Source organism: Poromitra crassiceps, assembly GCF_964638095.1.
Source record: "Poromitra crassiceps genome assembly, chromosome: 22".
In the NCBI taxonomy this organism is placed as follows: Eukaryota; Metazoa; Chordata; class Actinopteri; order Beryciformes; family Melamphaidae; genus Poromitra; species Poromitra crassiceps.
In genome coordinates, this window is record NC_139647.1 from 24,572,183 (window position 1) to 24,591,628 (window position 19,446).

Consider the following 19,446-nt stretch of genomic DNA (forward strand, 5'->3'; position numbering starts at 1 on the left):
TCAAGATAATCCACAGACTTGTTGTGAGCAGTTTCATGTAGGAACTATTTTCGATCGAACTACACCCGCTTAGCTAGCTGCTGCTAGTTTCTGCTGCTAGCAGCTAGTGAGTGTAGTTTGGTTGAAAGTAGTTCCAGGGCCGTAGCTAGCTATGAGCACGGGGAGGTCCGGACCTCCCCTAATATTTCAGCCTGCCAAAAAAAAAAAAAAAAAAATTTTTTTTTTTTTTTTTGCAGGCCAGGCCAGGCCACTCACTGAACAGCAGGCCAGGCGCCGCCTACTGGTTTACTAGTGGTTTTATTACTTTATTCAGGTTTAAAGTGGGTGCATCTCATTGTAAAATTGGACTTGGCCCAAATTGGGCTTCAAACGGCCCAAATCAGGCTTCAAACGGCCCAAATCTGGCTTTAAACGACCCAAATAGGGCTTCAAACGGCCCAAATCTGGCTTCAAACGGCCCAAATTGGGCTTCAAACGGCCCAAATTGAGCTTCAAACGCTGAATAATGACATCACAACAGTATAATCCTAATGTTGATTTAAAATGATATATTACTCTAAATATGGCTTAAAAAGGGGGGAAAAAAACCTCAATTTTTTTTCCCTGGCTACGGCCCTGAGTAGTTCCTAGATTAAACTGCTCACAACAAGTCTGTGGATTATCTTGGGTAACGGGGTCATGATTTCTGGAAAGAGACATTGCTGTTGAGTTTTTCAAATGTATTTCTTTGGCACTTTGAGCACCACAAGCCGAGTGCCATCCAGTTCCATTGTATTGTAGAGAAGGCAGACATCTCTACAGCCAATATCTCCTAAACTCAGGCAACTATCCCAAAACGATATAAATAGCACTACAGGTGAGAGGGAAAATATGTATTTTGGATTTTAGGGTGAGCTGTCCCTTTAAAGGCGAGATTGGATGTCTCTTTGGGTAAGTGCTGGACTGTGACCCATGTATATATTATACATACACTCTGATTATACTGTGAAAAAAGTAATGTACAAATGTAAATGTAGGACAACACATTAGTCCTCCATGTTTTATTATACCACCGTGATAATGTGGTAACATTCTGTAATCCATAGTAGAACTCTGAAAAGGGTATGACAACTATGGACATATTAGTTATATAAGAAGTCTCTTAAGGTGTTTATCCTTATGTTGCTTGTGCAAATGCTCTCTTTCATGTCCAAATAAACCAATAAACACTTCATATGAATAATGGTCTCTGCTATGCAAAAACAAATAGCACACTGTGTATGTTGAAGCATCAATTCAATGCTAGATTATGACAATAAAAGTTCCAACAATGTTGTGTACAGTCGGTGCACGTACCTTTTTATCAAATGTACCAAGAAAAATAACCTCCAGTACACAAATTTCTCTTGAAGCCTGTAATGCTGACAGATAATTACCAATTACAGGGAAATATATAATCTGCAAATATAGTGTACAATGTACAAATATAAATGTTCTTCAAAAGACACTCGACAATAGAAATGTTCATATCCTGCAACTAATGCCGTGACCTTGTGTATATTCGTGCACATTGCTTCCTCTAGGAGTTTTATATTTGCTATAATAAACCAAAGTTTGAGACACTATAACTACTGATTTTTCACTTTCCTATTGTCAGGTTTTCTTAAATATACGAGTGTAGCTGTAAGACACATGTAAGCAAAAAGCATAGTAGCCTGAGTTTAACACTGGTTCCAGATTGTAAAATGCAGTGCAGCGGCGAAACTCTACAAAACAGACTCTGGTAGCTATTCTCAAACCAGTCTCCTTTGCTACCTTATATGGGACATATTCTTGAAAAAAAAAGCCTGTATCTGTGCTTTGATCAACTCTATTCAGACATTGGACTCTATAAAGGAGCGTTTGGGTTTGATGGGAGCCATGTGAAGGGCTGGGTTGTCTCTGGTCAGGCTGGCCTGTCGATGCCTCCCGTCGGGGAAGCGGAGCTGGGACGAGGCGGCGGCTCTGGCCTCTCGCTGGTGGAACTCCCTGCCCTGCTGGCTGCCGGCCTGACCACCAGGGGGCGGCTCCGGCGGGTAAGAGGCACGCTTCAACTCATTGTTCAACACTTGGAATTCCATGACGGACATATTGAAACTCTCCACCCCTCCTCCTCCTCCCTGGCCCTGCCGGCTGCCGAGCCCAGAGGATTGCTGGCCCTGGACCCGGACCGCCTTGTCCATGACCCCCATGAAGGGCCGGGGTTTGAGCTCAGGTTTGGTCTTGAAGCTGCCACTGCTCTTTGCGACGCACGGAGCGTCCGGCACCTGCTGTCTGCCGCCGTCTGACAGGGTCCCACTGGAGGCCTGGCTGGAGCTGGACCCCCGTGAGCCCGCCGTGCCCCCGCCGCCCTCCCTCCGAACCTCCATACCGGACCCCAGAGCGAGAGCCAGGCCGTCCAGAGGCACAGTGTGGGTGGGGAGTCTGTCAGAGCCCCTAGAGAAACTGGAGGCGCGCGGCTGGTAGAGCTGGATAGGGCCCGGGGGGGAGGAGCTGTTGGGGGAGATGGGGTGATAGTGGTCAGTGGGGTGGTCCCCGCCCGGAGGCACGGGACTGATGTCGATGCCCAGCGCCGCGGTCGGCCTCAGGGAGGTGGACATGTGTCTGCCCGGCAGAGGGCTGGAGGGCCCGCACAGAGAGAGAGGCCTGCCCCCGACTCTGCTGCCCGACTGGAGGGAGTGGCAGTGGTGCTGCTGGGTCCTGCTGCCCTGTCTGCTGGGCGGAGGACCAGGCTCGGGCAGGTCCACAAACGGTTGGCTCTGCGCGGACTCGTCTGGAGGAAAACACGGTGCCTGCTCCGCCACCCCGAAGGCCATACTTCCAGGGCGAGTCCTCTTGGGAGCGTAGGGATTCAGAGGCCAAAACTCCGGGCTTTTGGCACATTGCAGCTCTCTCTGTTCCCCCTCGTCCTCCTTCTCTACAGCGACCTGCTCCACAGGGACTTGTCTCTCTAGGCTTCCCTGGGAGTAGACGTCCGCCTCCCCCTCGCTGGGTTGATGGTGGTGGGAGGAGTGGGGGTCCTGGTTGTAACCCTGTGGTGTGCTGGTGCCGAGGGTCTTCAGATGATGCTGGCACTCCTCCTCTACCCGCGACAGCAGGCGGCGGATCTCCCGGTTGGAGGGGCAGAGTCGCGCTGCTTCGTGGAGGTCTGCCAGCGCTGCAGCAAACTGCCTGGGGAGGCCGGAGAAAATGATCAAAGGAGCGTAAAAACGACTTTGTTTACAACATGGCCACCGTGATAATTAACCTGCAGAGGCAACGGATGACTTTGCATTCTGATGCTTTGCTGGCCCTCGCAAGAAGCAACCTCCACAGAGGAAAATAATGCTCGATAGACCCTTCTCGATAGGCCATTTTGTGTCGAAAAGGCAGGGTAAACACAGGTGCAAGCAAAACACTAATGAGGGTTTCAAACTTCCATGATTGGAATTTGGAAACCCTCATTAGTGTTTACCCTGCCTTCTCGACACAAAATGGCCCCCATGAGAAGGGTCTATTGTTTTTGTTTTTTTATATATTTTTTTCCCGATTTTTTATCCCATTTTATCCCCCATTAGTGCTCACTTGATTTCTCTGTCCTGGTTGCTACTCCATCCTCTGCCGATCTGGGGAGAGCCGAGACTGGCTCCATGCTTCCTCCGAGACATGGGCTGTCAGCCAGCCGCTTCTTTTCACCTGACAGAGGAAGCTTCACCGGTAGGACATAGCACGTGGGAGGTTCACGCTATTCCAACCAGTTCCCCTCCCTCTGAACAGGCGCCCTTAACGACCAGAGGAGGAACCACATTAGCAACCACGGTATTGCATGTTTTTGTGAAGGGGGTTCCTATATGAAGGAAACCCCCGGGAGGCACAGGGAGAACATGCAAACTCCACACAGAAAGGCCCTTTTGACGACCCCACCCGGGCGGTGGGCACTCGAGGACATGCGGACGGGCATGCATTCCTTCAGCGTTCACATCGTCCCAGGCGGGAATCGAACCCACGACCTTCGAGCTGTGAGGCGATAGTGCTTACCACTGCACCACCGTACCTCCCCGAGAAGGGTCTATTGTTGACAGTTTCTAGATGCTTCGTACTAATAGACTCCAGTTAACATGGCCTTACCTGCTGCTCCTCTTGGCCCGTGCTCTGGCATAATACGCTTCATAAGACCTGGGTTTGAGCTCCAGGGCTTTTGTTGCAAACTCCTCAGCGATGCCAAAGTCCTGCGTTTTCAGACAGGAGAAACAAACATCTCTTTAATGTAATGCAATATCTTCCTGGTGGGAACAAGTGACAATGTGCTTAGCCTCACACATTAGACACAGCATGTTCACAGAAGAAATGCAGGGTGTGCTGAACTTTGTGCTTAAGTGACTAGAAGAGACAATGTTTGTGAAGCAGAAGTCATAACTGGAGAAACTTTAGTGCATGCATGCAGAGCAGCCTGAGGCACTGCCAATAAAAATGCTGTGTGTGTGTGTGTGTGTGCGTGTGCGTGTGCGTGTGCGTGTGCGTGTGTGTGTGTGTGTGTGTGTCCCCTTGTACAGCCATCTTAGTGAGAACCTATTTGGGTTTTGGAGCTGGGAAGTCAAACCATGTGAGGATAGTGAGGAGGACATTTTGGCGGCTCCTCACTTTCTCACACACCCTCAAAGGGCCGGTTGAAGGTGAAGACTTGGTTTGAAGGGTGAGCTTAGAATTGGGTTGAGGTTAGAGGCATTTAGGTGTGATGGTTAAGGTAAGGTTAGAGAGGCTAGGGAATGCATTATGTCAACAAAATGTAATGTCCTCTCTAAGATAGCTGTGTGTGTGTGTGTGTGTGTGTGTGTGTGTGTGTGTGTGTGTGTGTGTGTGTGTGTGTGTGTGTGTGTGTGTGTGTGTGTGTGTGTGCGCACCTGTGCATCAACACTGGAAGCATGTGTGTATGGATCGAGACCTATTCTATCAAATGTTTAGCAGGCAGTGTTGGGGGTAACTCATTACAAAAGTAACATATTACATGTAATATATTACTTTTAGCAGTAACTCAGTAATATACCGTATTACCAATAGGATTTCAGTTATCAGCAACCAGTTACTTTGTCAAGTAACACAAGTTACAAATTGAGTTACTTTTTTTTTTTTTTATCAAAGCAAATATTTAAATAAAGATACAATAATTTACTAATCAAATTGTGTGTTTTTATGCAAATGACCACTATAGATGAGAATAACAAAGGAAAATGATAACGTTTAGAATTTTGGACGGTTTACAGTACACTGACTTGAACACGGTTGACACAATTTTTCGGGGTGGTTCCGGGGCGGCGATGTCATTCTGCTACTGCAGTTATTTTGGTGAAAGTAATGCAAAAGTAGTGTAATAAGTAACGAGTTACTCTACACAGACAGTAATATTGTGAAGTAACTAGCAAATGAAAGTAACTAGTAATATGTAGTATATTACATTTTGAAAGTAACTTGCAGGCAAACATGAAATTAGATATTATACGGAAAAGTGGTGATATTTCTTAGGGCGAGCTATATTGATACTGATACTATCTTTCTATGTTGATGGTCTATACCAGGGGCACTCAATTAAAATTCTAAGAGGTCCAGATAGAGAAATGTCCTCAAGCGAAGGTCCGGAACATTGAGCTTGCGTTATGATTCAGTCCCATTGAACTTAGGCTACTTCAATGATTGCAGTAGCCTAATGGTACAACGTCTGTATGTAGTCAATGACTGACTGTTAAATCAAAATAAACATCAATAATGTTTATTTACAGTTTTCATATTTAACTGGATTAATTATAAATAACTAGCCTACACTACGGTAATAATAAATACATGTTCTTTTCTCATTTCAAGTAAAATAATGGCTGCATTTAGAAATAACACAACAGAGTGCTTTGGAAAAATTTGCATCTTAACACGTTCACTGCCAACGACGTGTTAACACGTTTTCAGAATCCAGCTGTTGACTGCCAACGACGTGTTAACACGTTGAGTGCCATAGCCGAGATATCTCGTCTTACATAATCCAACGGTTGAGTGCCATAGACGAGCTATCTCGTCTTACATAAACATTTTTTTTTTTTGATGGTGGGACATCAATCAACCCCTTTTACGTCTTCTATATCAATACCGGAGGAAGAGAATGTGTATAATCTATTTTACCGACCACTAAGTGGCGACAGTTCTCTCCCAAGACAGAGAGAAAGCCACAGCCAGCCACAGCCAGAGCCACAGCCAGCCAGCGCGCTGGAGAAAGCCAGTGTCATTTTCAAGGAAGTAACTGGGCGAAAACTCTTTCGATTTCACACACACACACACACGCGCGCGCGCACGCGCACACACACACACTCGAGTACCTTTGCGCATAAATAAGACCAGAATCGCAAAAGCTTATTCAAAGCTCTCAGCCGACACCTCAAGAAACAGTTTTACAGTCCAGACGGCGGCGGAGAATCCTCCCTCCGCAGCACAGACGGAGGGAGGAGTTTGGAGACACACACACACTCTCTCTATCTCTCTCTCTCTCTCTCTAGTCCCGAGAGAGAGAGAGAGAGAGAGAGAGAGGAGAGAGAGAGAGAGAGAGAGAGCACACAGAGTGGGAGACAGACACGCTGTGGGGGCAAAGAACGGACAGAGATCTCTTCCTCTCAGAGCCGCGGAGCAACGCGCGAACACACACACACACACACACACACACACACACACACACACACAATACAGTATACAGACTTGCCCAAGGGCACCCATAATCACAGGCAGGTGACTGTTCTGCTGTTTGATTGAATTTCACAAAACTGCGATTATCTCAGCTTCCTGTCTCAAACGCTAAAACCATGTTGTACTCAACGGCTAATATCTACATAACTACTAACTCTGCAAACTAACTCTTTTAGACAGAGAAAGCACACATTCTATTAGTTATTTTTAGATGATTGGTGTTCACGAAGTCTTAACAGAAAATAATCCTCGGCTCTTGTAAAATGAGCCAGAATCCTCAAAAAAAAACCTGGCACAACTTACCTACAGGATTGAAAAAACGGCTGGCACTCAATGTGTTAACACATTGAGTGCCAGCCATGTTTTCATTCCTGTAGGTAAGTTGTGCCAGGGGTGTTTTTGACGATTCTGGCTCATTTTAGAACAGCCGAGGATTCTTTTCTGTTAAGAATTCATGAACACCAATCATCTAAAAATAACTAATAGAATGTGTGCTTTCTCTGTCTAAAAGAGTTAGTTTGCAGAGTTAGTAGTTATGTAGATATTAGCCGTTGAGTACAGCATGGTTTCAGCGTCTGGAAATTTATTCAGAGATAAATGGCTTTTTGTGAAACAGTCACTTTAACCATTCATTTTTGGCATCAGTAAGACCGTCAGACATTCTAAACAATAGTTTTGAACAGTAATTTCCTCCATAACAACAGGAAACACCCCTCTCATTCAAACTCCTCCCTCCGTGTGTCTTCTCCTCCTTCCTCCTGGCTCTAACAGCGGGCGTGTCAGAAGCGCGTTGTGCTGCCTGCCTGTCTGTCTGCGTGCCTGCCTGCCTGCTTGCCTGCGTGCGGGGACGAGTCTGAAATGGATTACTGTAAAATCGCCAAGCCATTTCCTTGAATGGCTTGCTCCCGCGGTGTGTGTGTGTGTGTGTGTGTGTGTGTGTGTGTGTGTGTGTGTGTGTGTGTGTGTGTGTGTGTTCGCGCGTTGCTCCGCGGCTCTGGGGGGGAGGGGATCTCTGTCCATTCTGTGTGTGTGTCTCCGGGCTTCTGACTGTAAAATCGCCAAGCCATTTCCGCGGGAGGCGGCTGCTTTTGGTGTACGGGTCCCGTGGCTGTGGCTTCTCTCTGTATCTGTCGCCACTTAGTGGTCGGTAAAATAGATTACACACATGCTCTTGCTCCTATAGTTATCTCGAAGATGTAAAAGGGGTTGATTGATGTCCCACCGTCAAAAAAACATGTAAGACGAGTTATTTCGGCTCTGGCACTTAAGCGTTGGATTATGTAAGACGAATTATTTCGGCTATGGCACTTAAGGTGTTAACACGTCGTCAGAATCGTTTTTTTTTTTTTGACGGTGGGATGTGCATCTAACCCTTTTACATCTCTTATAAAAGTATTGGACGTGTACAACGTGTACAACCCATTCCACCGACCCACTAAGTGGCGACAAGGAAGGAGGAAGGCAAGCAAAAAGCAGTGTGACGAAGCCATTCTCATGAAAATGGATTGGCGAAAACGCTTTCGTTTTCGCGCTGATTGCTGGCAGTGCGGGATTGTAAACTTGCATAATAGATTACGGATGGAACACACTTTGAAACACGCAGCATAAATATGACCAGAATCGCAAAAGCTTCATCAAAGCTCTCAACCAAAACTCCAAGAAGCGAGCGAGTCCAACGAGACTTCCTCAAAGAGCGGCCGTGCAGACAGGCTCACAGCCGCACAGCAGCAGCATGAAAGCAGTGAGACTGGTGACAAGCTTGTGGTGCAGCAGGCCATTTTGCTTTGCAAAATAGCACCAAATTGGAAACAGCCATAAAAGGCTTTTAGAATGGGATTTTCAACCCATTCTTTTTTGTTTCTTTTTCGCTCTAATTTAGAGTAATTTAATTTCTATTCAGAAATTTATTTGAGAGGTCGAGAGTATGAGAGTGCATTTGCACAGGTAGGAAAGTGCTTGTGACACGGCGCTGCAGCCAAGAAGAACGCCCACGGAGGGAGGAGTTGGAAGCAGAGGGGAGTTTCCTGCTGTTATGGAGGAAATTACTGTTCAAAACTATTGTTTAGGTCTTACTGATGCCAAAAATGAATGGTTAAAGTGACTGTTCTATCGAATTTCACAAAAAGCCATTTATCTCTGAATATTTTTTCTGACGCTGAAACCATGCTGTATTCAACTGCTAATGCTTACATAACTACTAACTCTACAAACTAACTCTTTTAGACAGAGAAAGCACACATTCTATTAGTTATTTTTAGATGATTGGTGTTCACGAAGTCCTAACAGAAAAGAATCCTCGGCTCTTGTAAAATGAGCCTAGAATCCTCAAAAAAAAAACTGGCAGAACCTACCTACAGCATTGAAAAAAGGCTGGCAGTCAATGTGTTAAAATATAGTGTTTAATTTTAGAAAAATAAGTTCCCCCTTGTCTTCCTTTTCTTAACTCCATTTCACATTTTATCAGTCAGGCTCTCAGACAACAAACCTCCTTTTCTCTTGATAGAAGTGAGCTCCCACTCTGTCTGTCTGTCTTTCTATCTATCGGTCGCTCGCAATGCAAACTTTGCATGCAGGTGTGTGTGCGCCCTGGATTTGAGTGTGTGTGTGCTCATGTGTGGCACTTCCATAGACAGCTGGTCAGGATCGCATCACACTTCACGAGACATACCGGTTTTGAACTGCTCGTGAGACCAATGAATGAACATGAGTCTGCCTGCTCTGGATTAAAACTAAAGGTTTGTTTTTGCGGTCTACTCGTTTCTTTTGAGCACGCGATGTGAAATACTTCTCTCGCATTTCTCTGAGTCTCACCTCTCCTCCGCCGTGTGTCAACTCTCGCGCAGCAGCAGCAGGCAGAATCGATTCGCTTGTTGATTGGCTGAGTAGCATCACGTGTGATGATTTACAGCGCATGCATTGGTCTGTGAGCTTCCTGACAGATAAACCAGTACCGTAAAGGCTAGAAAAGCATGTGCCGGTTAAAATAGAAATGCTCCGTGAAAATGTAACTATTCAGTGATTTGTAGGTTATAGGGCTCGGTCCGGATAGGATGGCGTCTGGGTCCGGATGCGGACCGGAGTCCGGACTTTGAGGATCGCTGGTCTATACCTTTTTCTTTTTTTGGGGGGGGGGTGGGGGTGGGGTGGGGGGTTTCACCCCATATTCTCTCCAATTGTACTTGGCCAATTCCCCCTGCTGTCCTGGTCGCCAAGCCCCAACTTACGTCCCAGTAGCTACCCACGGTCAGCCCTCCAGGAAGGGTCGAAGGTGGTCACGTGGTCAGGGCCACTCAATCCGCTGCTCTGGAACTACTCTGCCGGGACCGGGGGGGGGGGGGCTCTGGTACATAGAGGGACCGGGCTCTGTGGGTTGCCACCCGGCCGGGCTCCTCCCTCGTCTCACCAGGTCTAGGACCTGTGCGCTGCACCAGACTCCCCCGCTCTAAACATCTCATTCCGAGGTGATGGTATCTTAGTGGACACCATGCAGTACCAGTGCTTGGTGGCACTGCAGTCTCCACTTGTTGAGAGTTGTAGACTAGCACATACTTCCTCCGGCTCGGATACATGTGAAGTCCCCACCTGCTTCTTTGCACCTGACAGCGAGGCGTGGGAGGAGCACACTATTCCTCTCCAGTCCCCCCCCCCCCCCCAAACAGGTGCCCCGACTGACCAGAGGAGGCACTAGTGCAGCGACCAGGACATATACCCTTTAATCCGGCTTCCCACCCGCAGACACGGCCAATTGTGCCTGTATGGATGCCTGGCCAAGCCGTCCCCTTGTGTTGTTGGTAGACAGTGGATCTAACGCTGCACTACTCGCACGCCTGATGCAAACTGATGATAAGGGATGACCTCCAGCTGAAAAAGACGCTGACGCTGTTCAATATTGCATGAGCAGTTTGACACCACTGAAGCAGCCGTGGGCTTTTTACATTGGTTTTCCTGCGGCAGCGAGAGAGGTTGAGATAGAGGGAGATGCGCAGATCTTTCAGGCCTTTCAGTTCCTCGCCCAGACCCTCGCGAGGGAACCTCCTCAGGGCGTACTGGTAGCGCTGGCCTGCCTCCTTCATACGGCCCTTCTGAAAAACACACAGGGAAGAGGGGAACAGTTTTGAAGATACCTGGTCTTCCTACAACACCTTCAGTGCCGATTCCCACAACTGGTCCTTAAAGGAGAATTTCGGTTTTTTTTAACCTGGATCCATCTCCTGGCATTAATTATGATTTGGCCACTCACCAGGCGATCTCCGCGGCGTTTCTGGCCGTCCTAGCGTTGTTTTGACATCAATAGCGTCCAAGTCAGTTGTAAAATGGAGCTGACTTGAGGCCAAGTGTGAGCCTGTCTTTCCTGCATCTAAATAGCTATTTTTATTCCCGTTTTCGCCAAATATCGCCATAATCTGATCCCTCAAGAACCACCACACTGATATTTCGCCAAAGGCTGTTTCCTGGAGTCACACAGGGATCAAATTACCTCAAACGTGATCTCGGTCACCAAGTCTCGTGAAGTCCCGCAATACTTTCCTGCCGACTGGCCAAGTACAGGAGGACGCTTTGCGGTGGTGGTTTTAGCGCAACCTATGTGGGGTTGGGCATAACCTTCGTTATTTCGAATCCCACATAGGTATATGTAAATATGCATACTGTATAAACTGTCTTGCCGGGGGGGGGGGGGGGGGGGGGGGGGGGAAGGGGCACAGGGAGAGATTGAGGAAGATGGGAGATAGAGAGGGAGAAAGAGGTGGAGAGGTGAAGCAAAGCCAAACACGCTGAACTGTGTTTGGCTGCTAAACCACAAAAATAATATGAGGATGGCTGCAAGGTGGTCACCTCTCCACAAACAGCCAGTTGTCTAACTAACTACACACACACACACACACACACACACACACACACACAAAATAGACTTGAACAACATATTGTGTTTTTCATCCCTCCAGCGCTGACCTACCTTGTACAACATGTTGCCCTCCTCCATCAGCTTCTGGAGCATGATGAGGAGAACGTCTGGCTTGGAGGAAGCCATAGCCCACGTGGCGTGACCTGAGGGAGAGCACAGATTCATTTATCTTTCTTTTCTCTTGCTCACTGTGTGTCTCGTTCACTCTCTGCCTCTCATAAATCATGTACCTGATCGATCGTGTGGAGACGTTCTGTAGCCTTTGAGTCAATCAAGGAGCACCCCGAGGAGAGCATCATGGGGAGAGAGATAAAGGGAGTTTGAGATGTGGCTGTGAAATGGGAAGTGTTAAGAGAATGGAGACTAACGGTAGACAGAGGTTAAAATAGGTGAATTAATAGGTTGCAGGTGCAAAAAGTGCCAAATAAAAAGCAATAAGCTCTGTGCCAATCACTGCCAAAAAATATAAAAATAAAATAAAACTAGACATAAGCGCCTCGTGGTTATATGCCTAGCCCAGCCCTAGCACCACCCCCCTTCCCTGACCATAGGAGTAGGATGTCTTTTTTACCCTTTTTCTTTAATGGACAGTTCACACTTAGTTTACAAAAAAAGTATAGTGTTTACATGTGTTTACATAGTGTTTTTACCCATCTTGGTGGATCCTTTCTTCACCAGCGGGGCGGCGGGGCAGCCACTAGCCTGCTCTGGAGCTCTGGTACCGTTGTTGTCAGCCCTCTCCAGCACCGATCCATGTTCCACTAGACAATGCACCTGACCACGCATACAACAACACATTAGAGACTATTGGCGTTTTTTAAATGCAGACTGTAGCAATGGGAAAGTGGTTATCTGTTCCAGTCATTTGTCTGATTATACAATGTACGTTCTGCTATGTTCAGAGGAAACTCAATGACCTCGCAGTAGCTGAAGCCGTGGTCGATCTCCATAAAGAATGTGGCGACAGAGACGTTCAGCCTATTACATGCTGATGATGGTGATTTCTGGTGTAATCATTCGTTTTCTGGTAACTTGTTTTCCACTACAAACTTTTACACTTTTCCAGTTCTCATAAGCTGACTAGGCCGCTGCGCCCGTAGCCCGTAACCTACCCTATTGGCGCGTGCAGAAGTGTGGTTTGTGTGTGGCTCACTAAATGTTATTGCATCAGTGATGTCACAATGCCTCCTTGTGTGTGTGTGTGTGTGTGTGTGTGTGTGCTCGCCCTTATGACATCACTTTTGACATCATCACTGATGACATCCCTGATGACACCGCGTCATTAGCTAATTAGCCTAATTAGAAAATCCTGCTCCATCAGGTCACCCGCACGGGTGCCCTTTACACACACCCTGAAGGTTTCAGCCCGATCGCACATAAAACAGCATAGCTGTGGCCGAACACAGAACTTGAAACAGACATCGCCCACATACTCAATTTTATATATAGATAGATAGATAGATAGATCGATAGATAGATAGATAGATAGATTGATCGATCGATAGATCGATAGATAGATAAGGATGAAAAGCCACAAGGTGTCATCACGCTCAGGAGGGCACCTCAAACAAGCTGTAAGTAATGTACTGAAGACCACCTCTCCACATGCGTAAAGCCTGCCTCTCTTGCTCTTCTACCCTCTCAGAGACGGAGCAGACACCTGTGCGTTATGTTCCTTCTCGCCTTAATTGCTATAATTAACGTGTGATCATCCTGTCAGTTGGGCGCCCGCCTTCTCTCTAAACATCTCACTTAATGAGCTCATCCTCCCAGGTGGCAGACCAGCTTTCAGCCCCCGGTGCTGCTGTCATCCGTGAGTCTCCTTCAAAGGATCAAACGTTTGGGGCGATTTGACCATTTGTCTCTGACATACCGGTCCTGGAGTAATTGGACCCACAGAGGATATTGGCTCCTGAGTCAGCGGTCTGCTTGAAAAGGCGAGCTCTGTTGCTAGGCCATTACTACATGTAACAATGAGTCCAAATGGGAGGGAAGCTGTCAAAAATATCTCCAAAAAAGCCATTTGTGGTTCTCCACAGGGGAGTTGAGCGTCAACATGACACAGTTCCTACATTACGCACACTTTAACTAATCAGGAAATCACACTATTTTCACGTTTTTTTCTCGGTCGCAGCCGCAGACTGCTGTGTGGTGAACGTGTGGCTGGTGTAGCTGGTGGTGTGAGCTCGTTTTGTGCACAGTCAGGTCAGAGGTCCGATTGTAAACATTTGCGCGTGAGCCGGGTGGAGTTTAGTTGACGATCCACTGAACGATGCGCTGCTGCCGCTTTTCGTTCTGTGGATATAAATACGCCGGTTGGAAGTCATATCGTTTTCACAAACTGGCTTTTTGGGAGATATTTCTGACAAGCCCCATTTGGACAAGAGAATAGTCTCTCCCCAGACTCAAATATTACGTTGAATCGCTGCGACTCCTGTGGGTCTGTGCCACTTCACAGCCACTGCTGGGGTTTGAGGGCGCATCTAGGGGGGGTGAAATTGAATGAGTGACAGGTCATAGCACCAATGAGAGAGCGGTTCGAAATATGGGCTGCGCCTCCCATGCCGTCGCTGATCGCAAAGTCGTTACTGATTGGTGAAGACTGAATCCACCACTGGCCAATCACTGGCCAAGTGAATGGTTCACTTCCGACCCCAGCTGGCTGAGGCCAGGGAAGCTTCCCAGACCCAGAGAAAGATCTGCAGCATGCAGTAACGTAGTGTATCGGCACAAGAACTCTCATGGGTCTGGCGTTGAGACTAGCAAGAGACTAGCCACAGAGCTCACCGTTTCAACCAGACAGCTGACTCTGAGATAACATTCTCTTCTCAAGTACTACATGTACTGTATCCTTTAATACTTATCTCCTACCTGCTCCAAAGATAAATAAATAAATAAATATATTAGGGGTGGGAGAAAAAATCGATTCACCTAAGTATCGCGATTTTTAATGTCACGATTTTTTGGATCGATATTTTATTCAAGAATCGATAATCGCAAAAGCAAAAAAAAAAAAAAAAAAAAAAAATTTTTTTTTTTTTTTGGTGCTGCAGTCAGGCCACTCACTGAACAGCAGGTCAGGTGCCGCCTACTGGTTTACTAGTGGTTGTATTACTTTATTAGTTAGTCTGAAGTAATAATTACACTTCAGGGTTAAAGTGGGTGCATCTCATTGTAAAATTGGACTTGGCCCAAATTAGGCTTCAAACGGCCCAAATTGGGCTTCAAACGACCGACATTGAGCTTCAAACGGCCCAAATTTCACGCGCGTCGGCCCATATCGGCCTGGCCTGCTTGGTATCTAATGCCCAGCCTGAATTATGATCCCAGTCCGCCCCTGTTTTTAACTATATCGCCCAGCCCTACTCATGATATACAGTCTCTAGTGTATGATTCAACTTTTCCCATGTTCTAATCTAGTGTAAAAAAGCAAACAAACTGAAAAAAGAAAAGAAAAAAAGAAACAAAAATCGCAATAAATCGTAATATCGAATCGCAATAATCGTAGAATCGCAATACTTAAGAATCGCAATATAAATCGAATCGGCACCCAAGTATCGTGATAGTATCGAATCGGGAGATAAGTGAATCGGCACAGCCCTAAAATATATCTATTCAGCCACCATGTCTGATTCTAACAAATGAATGTTCATCTCATTTAACCGAATGGTAATGTTAGATGGGATGTCAAACAAAACAGAAAATATTCAAATAATATTCCTCCCATACTTAATGGGAAGTCTTCTCCTTCTTCTCCCTGAAGAAGGCTGTTTGTGCCGCTACGCGTGGGTCATGTCCCAGCTCTTTTAACATGCACTAGCTATGTTTTTAAACTTTTCAAAAATGATATAGCCATCTAAGTAAATAAAGGCTTTTTACTTCCTGCCAGAAGAGTGCCTTGGACCTTTCTTCTTTTTGAACCTTTGTGATCCTCACCAAAGAGCACCTTCACCACACCAGTTTTGGACTTTCGAGCACTCTGGACCTCTTTTCTTCCACTTATCAATGATTATTCTAAAGGATAATATTGCATTATCGCCCGGCCCGACAACAGAATGAAAACTCACTGTGTCTGTGTCTCCGTTAAGGGCAGCCAAGTCCAGAGGCGTCCGGCCGCGTGTGTCTGCGTGGTCAAGATATTTTGAAATATTCTTGCCAAGCTGAAATGCTGGCATTAAAGAGGAATTGACCTTAAATGTGTATTGTGTATCCTTCAACACCAACCCAATGATGTAACTGGCTGGCTGGCTGTCAAGCTCCAGCTTCCCAGTTGTAGGGCGTAATCCAGCCTGCATTTGGAGGCGTGGCCTTGGCGTTAGGCAGATGTGTCTCGTGGGATTACCAACCAGATTGAGGAAGTGAGTGCCAGGGCAGCAGGGATCAGCATAGCTAGAGCTACGGTGCCAAAAGCCGTACTCGCTGTGCCATAGAGACACTGCATGAAATAGGCCACGCCCATCACGGGGGAAAAGCTCTCCATTCAGTTCCACACACCAGCATCATTTTCCTTGAATTAAACATAGCTAAAAGCTGTTGTGTGGTGGGGCTGCGCAGACAACAAATGTAAAAAGAATTGCCACGTTTTTTTGTACTCCCGAGCAAAACAAGGAAGCCATTGAGAATTGGCGAGAAGAAAAATGTGGATCTAGCTGTCAAGGAAGTAAGTTGGAGTGTTCATCTTCTGTATATATGATCTTTGTGTGCAACACGTGACATAGGACAACGCCAGGATTGGGGGGGTAGTTTTTGTTTTCCCCCGTTTTGGGTGTGGTTTCTGAATGATGACGCGCTCCAGTGTCTCTATAGCAGCTAAACACATCAGACAGACTGTGTGCACAGGGAGCTAAGAGAGGGATAATGGCAGGCCAGGAATTATGAATGACTCTGTACACTGTCATGTAGATGGTCTCACCAGCAGGCCCGTCCGGACTGTGACCACCAACTTCAGCCAGACGGGGAATTTGGACATGATCTTGGTGATGAAGGTGGCAATGGTGTCTCCATAATCTGGCTTGTGGAACTCTGCCTCATTTAGACTGTCAACCATGATGTAGTCTTCTTCAGGCAGCCTCCTCTCTGCAGAGAGAGATGAGGAGAGATGGGGGGAGAGAGAGAGAGAGAGAGAGATGGAGAGAGAGAGAGAGAGAGATGGAGAGAGAGAGAGAGATGGAGAGAGATGGGGGGAGAGAGAGAGAGATGGAGAGAGAGATGGAGAGAGATAGAGAGAGAGATGGAGAGAGATGGGGGGAGAGAGAGAGAGATGGAGAGAGAGAGAGAGAGAGATGGAGAGAGAGAGATGGAGAGAGAGAGAGAGAGAGATGGAGAGAGAGAGAGAGATGGAGAGAGATGGGGAGAGAGAGAGAGAGATGGAGAGAGATAGAGAGAGAGATGGGGGGAGAGAGAGAGAGAGAGAGATGGAGAGAGAGAGAGAGAGATGGAGAGAGAGATGGAGAGAGAGAGATGGAGAGAGATGGGGAGAGAGAGAGAGAGAGAGAGAGAGAGATGGAGAGAGAGAAGAGAGATGGAGAGAGAAGAGAGATGGAGAGAGAGAGAGAGAGAGAGATGGAGAGAGATGGGAAGAGGGAGAGAGAGAGAGAGAGAGATGGAGAGAGATGGGGAGAGAGAGAGAGAGAGAGAGAGAGAGAGAGAGAGAGATGGAGAGAGAGAGAGAGAGAGAGAGATGGAGAGAGATGGGAAGAGGGAGAGAGAGAGAGAGAGAGAGAGAGAGAGAGAGAGAAGAGAGATGGAGAGAGAGAAGAGAGATGGAGAGAGAGAGATGGAGAGAGAAGAGAGATGGAGAGAGAGAGAGAGAGATGGAGAGAGAGAAGAGAGATGGAGAGAGAGAAGAGAGATGGAAAGAGATGGAAGCAGATTAAAAACCCAGATATATTAGATTTGCCTGGCACAATGCCTGCAATGAGGCAACACAGCTGGTATGGGAGTTTTATGTTAAAGGAACAGCTCACATTAAAATCCAAAATACATATATTCCCTCTCACCTGTAGTGCTATTTATCCATCTATATCGTTTTGTGTTAGGTGCCTGAGTTTTGGAGATATCGGCCGCAGAGTTTCTGCCTTCTCTCCAATACAATGGAACTGGATGGCACTTGGCTTGTGGTACTCAAAGTGCCAAATAAATACATTTGAAAAACTCAACAGCGATGTCTCTTTCCAGAAATCATGACCCCGTTACTCAAGAAGATAATCCATAGACCTTGTTATGAGCAGTGTCATGTAGGAACTATTTTCTTTTGACCGAACTACATCCGCTACTGTAGCTGCTAGCTAGTTCCTACATGAGACTGCAAAAGAAAATAGTTCCTACATGAAACTGCTCACAACAAATGTATACAGTATTTTAACACATTCACTGCCAACAACGTGTAAACACGTTTTCAGAATCCAGCTGTTGACTGCCAACAACAGCTGGACAACGTTTTCAGAATCGATTTTTTTTTTTTGACGGTGGATCGTTGATCTGGCCCTTTTGCATCTTCTATTATACTGTTAGAGCCGCCGGGCGTGTGCAATCCATTCCGCCGACCCACTGAGTGGCGACGGTGCTCAGACTATTGAGTGTTGTTTGGCCAGAAACGCACGCATTCCAGCTGAGCTCAACCGAGGACCCAGAAGCGAACGAGCCTCATTCTCATACTGTAGGCGAAAACCTTTCACACGGGCGCACGGCGGTGGGGGGTTCCAAAGGTGGACTGGGTGGAAAGCACACTTTGAAGCGCGCAGCATAAAGCCTAGAGTCACACAAGGCTTCGTCAAAGCTCTCAACCGAAAATCCAAGAACGGATTAAGCCACATCCACGCTCGCCGACGAGGGGCCGCCAGAGAGGGAGGCTGCTGCTCACTGCTCAGACAGGCAGGAGAGACTGGCTTGTGACTGACAAACGCTGCTGAAATCCACCAGACACGCCCACGGAGGGAGGAGTTGTAAGGAGAGGGGGTGCGGGTGCTGCTATGGAGGAAATTACTGTTCAGAACTATATTGTTTATGTCTGATGTCTCACTGATGCCAAAAATAAATGGTTAAAGTGACTATTTGATTGAATTTCACAAAACTGCGATTATCTCAGCTTTTTGTCTCAGACGCTGAAACCATGCTGTACTCAACGGCTAATATCTACATAACTACTAACTCTACAAACTAACTCTTTTAGACAGAGAAAGCACACATTCTATTAGTACTTTTGTGAACTTTCTGTTCACAAAGTCCAAGCAGAAAATTATCCTTGGCTCTTGTAAAATGAGCCAGAATCCTCAAAAAAACCCTCTGGCAAAAGCTACCTACAGTAAAAAAAAAAAGGCTGGCAGTGAATGTGTTAAATGTATTTTTTTGGTGCTTCGAGCACTACAAGCCGAGTGCCATCCAGTTCCATTGTATTCAAGAGAAGGCAGACATCTCTGCGGCCGATATGTCCAAAACTCAGGCGACTATCCCAAAACGATATACAGGTAGATGGATAAACAGCACTACAGGTGAGAGGAAAAATATGTATTTGGGATTTTAGGGTGAGCTGTCCCTTTAAGTCTCTCATAGATACAGTAGACATGGATGCATCTTCATTTTCCCAGTAGCTATTAGCTCTGTTGAGACCACACAGGCACACAGACCCACGCTGACATCCATTCTGCTCAAAGTGACCAGAAAGGCATTTGCTCTTTGTTAGCTAGAAACAAGAAGAAGCCCGGAGAAAAACCCTCAGCTTTCATCTCAGCTGTCGATGCATCTCTGTGAGCGTTTGTCCGTCCTCTCTGGTACAAGGCCTCTCCATTTATTCTAACCTGCTTAACACATTGAGTGCCATAGACGAC

The 19,446-nt window shown here is 46.7% G+C and overlaps 1 protein-coding gene across 1 annotated transcript in view; it reads right to left on the reverse strand.

Annotated features, from left to right (window-relative positions):
• Nucleotides 1-1,853: 1,853 nt before the first annotated feature.
• LOC310796444 (protein TANC1-like) overlaps nucleotides 1,854-19,446 on the reverse strand; it is a gene marked incomplete at both ends in the record, with an annotated part of 42,624 nt that continues 25,031 nt past the window's right edge. Inside the window, 8 exons of the mRNA XM_083658625.1 lie at nucleotides 1,854-3,189; nucleotides 4,126-4,226; nucleotides 10,653-10,799; nucleotides 11,672-11,763; nucleotides 11,851-11,880; nucleotides 12,271-12,394; nucleotides 15,688-15,780; nucleotides 16,533-16,696. Of these exons, the coding sequence (XP_083514751.1) occupies nucleotides 1,854-3,189; nucleotides 4,126-4,226; nucleotides 10,653-10,799; nucleotides 11,672-11,763; nucleotides 11,851-11,880; nucleotides 12,271-12,394; nucleotides 15,688-15,780; nucleotides 16,533-16,696 (2,087 nt within the window). The remainder of the gene's footprint in view (nucleotides 3,190-4,125; nucleotides 4,227-10,652; nucleotides 10,800-11,671; nucleotides 11,764-11,850; nucleotides 11,881-12,270; nucleotides 12,395-15,687; nucleotides 15,781-16,532; nucleotides 16,697-19,446) is intronic.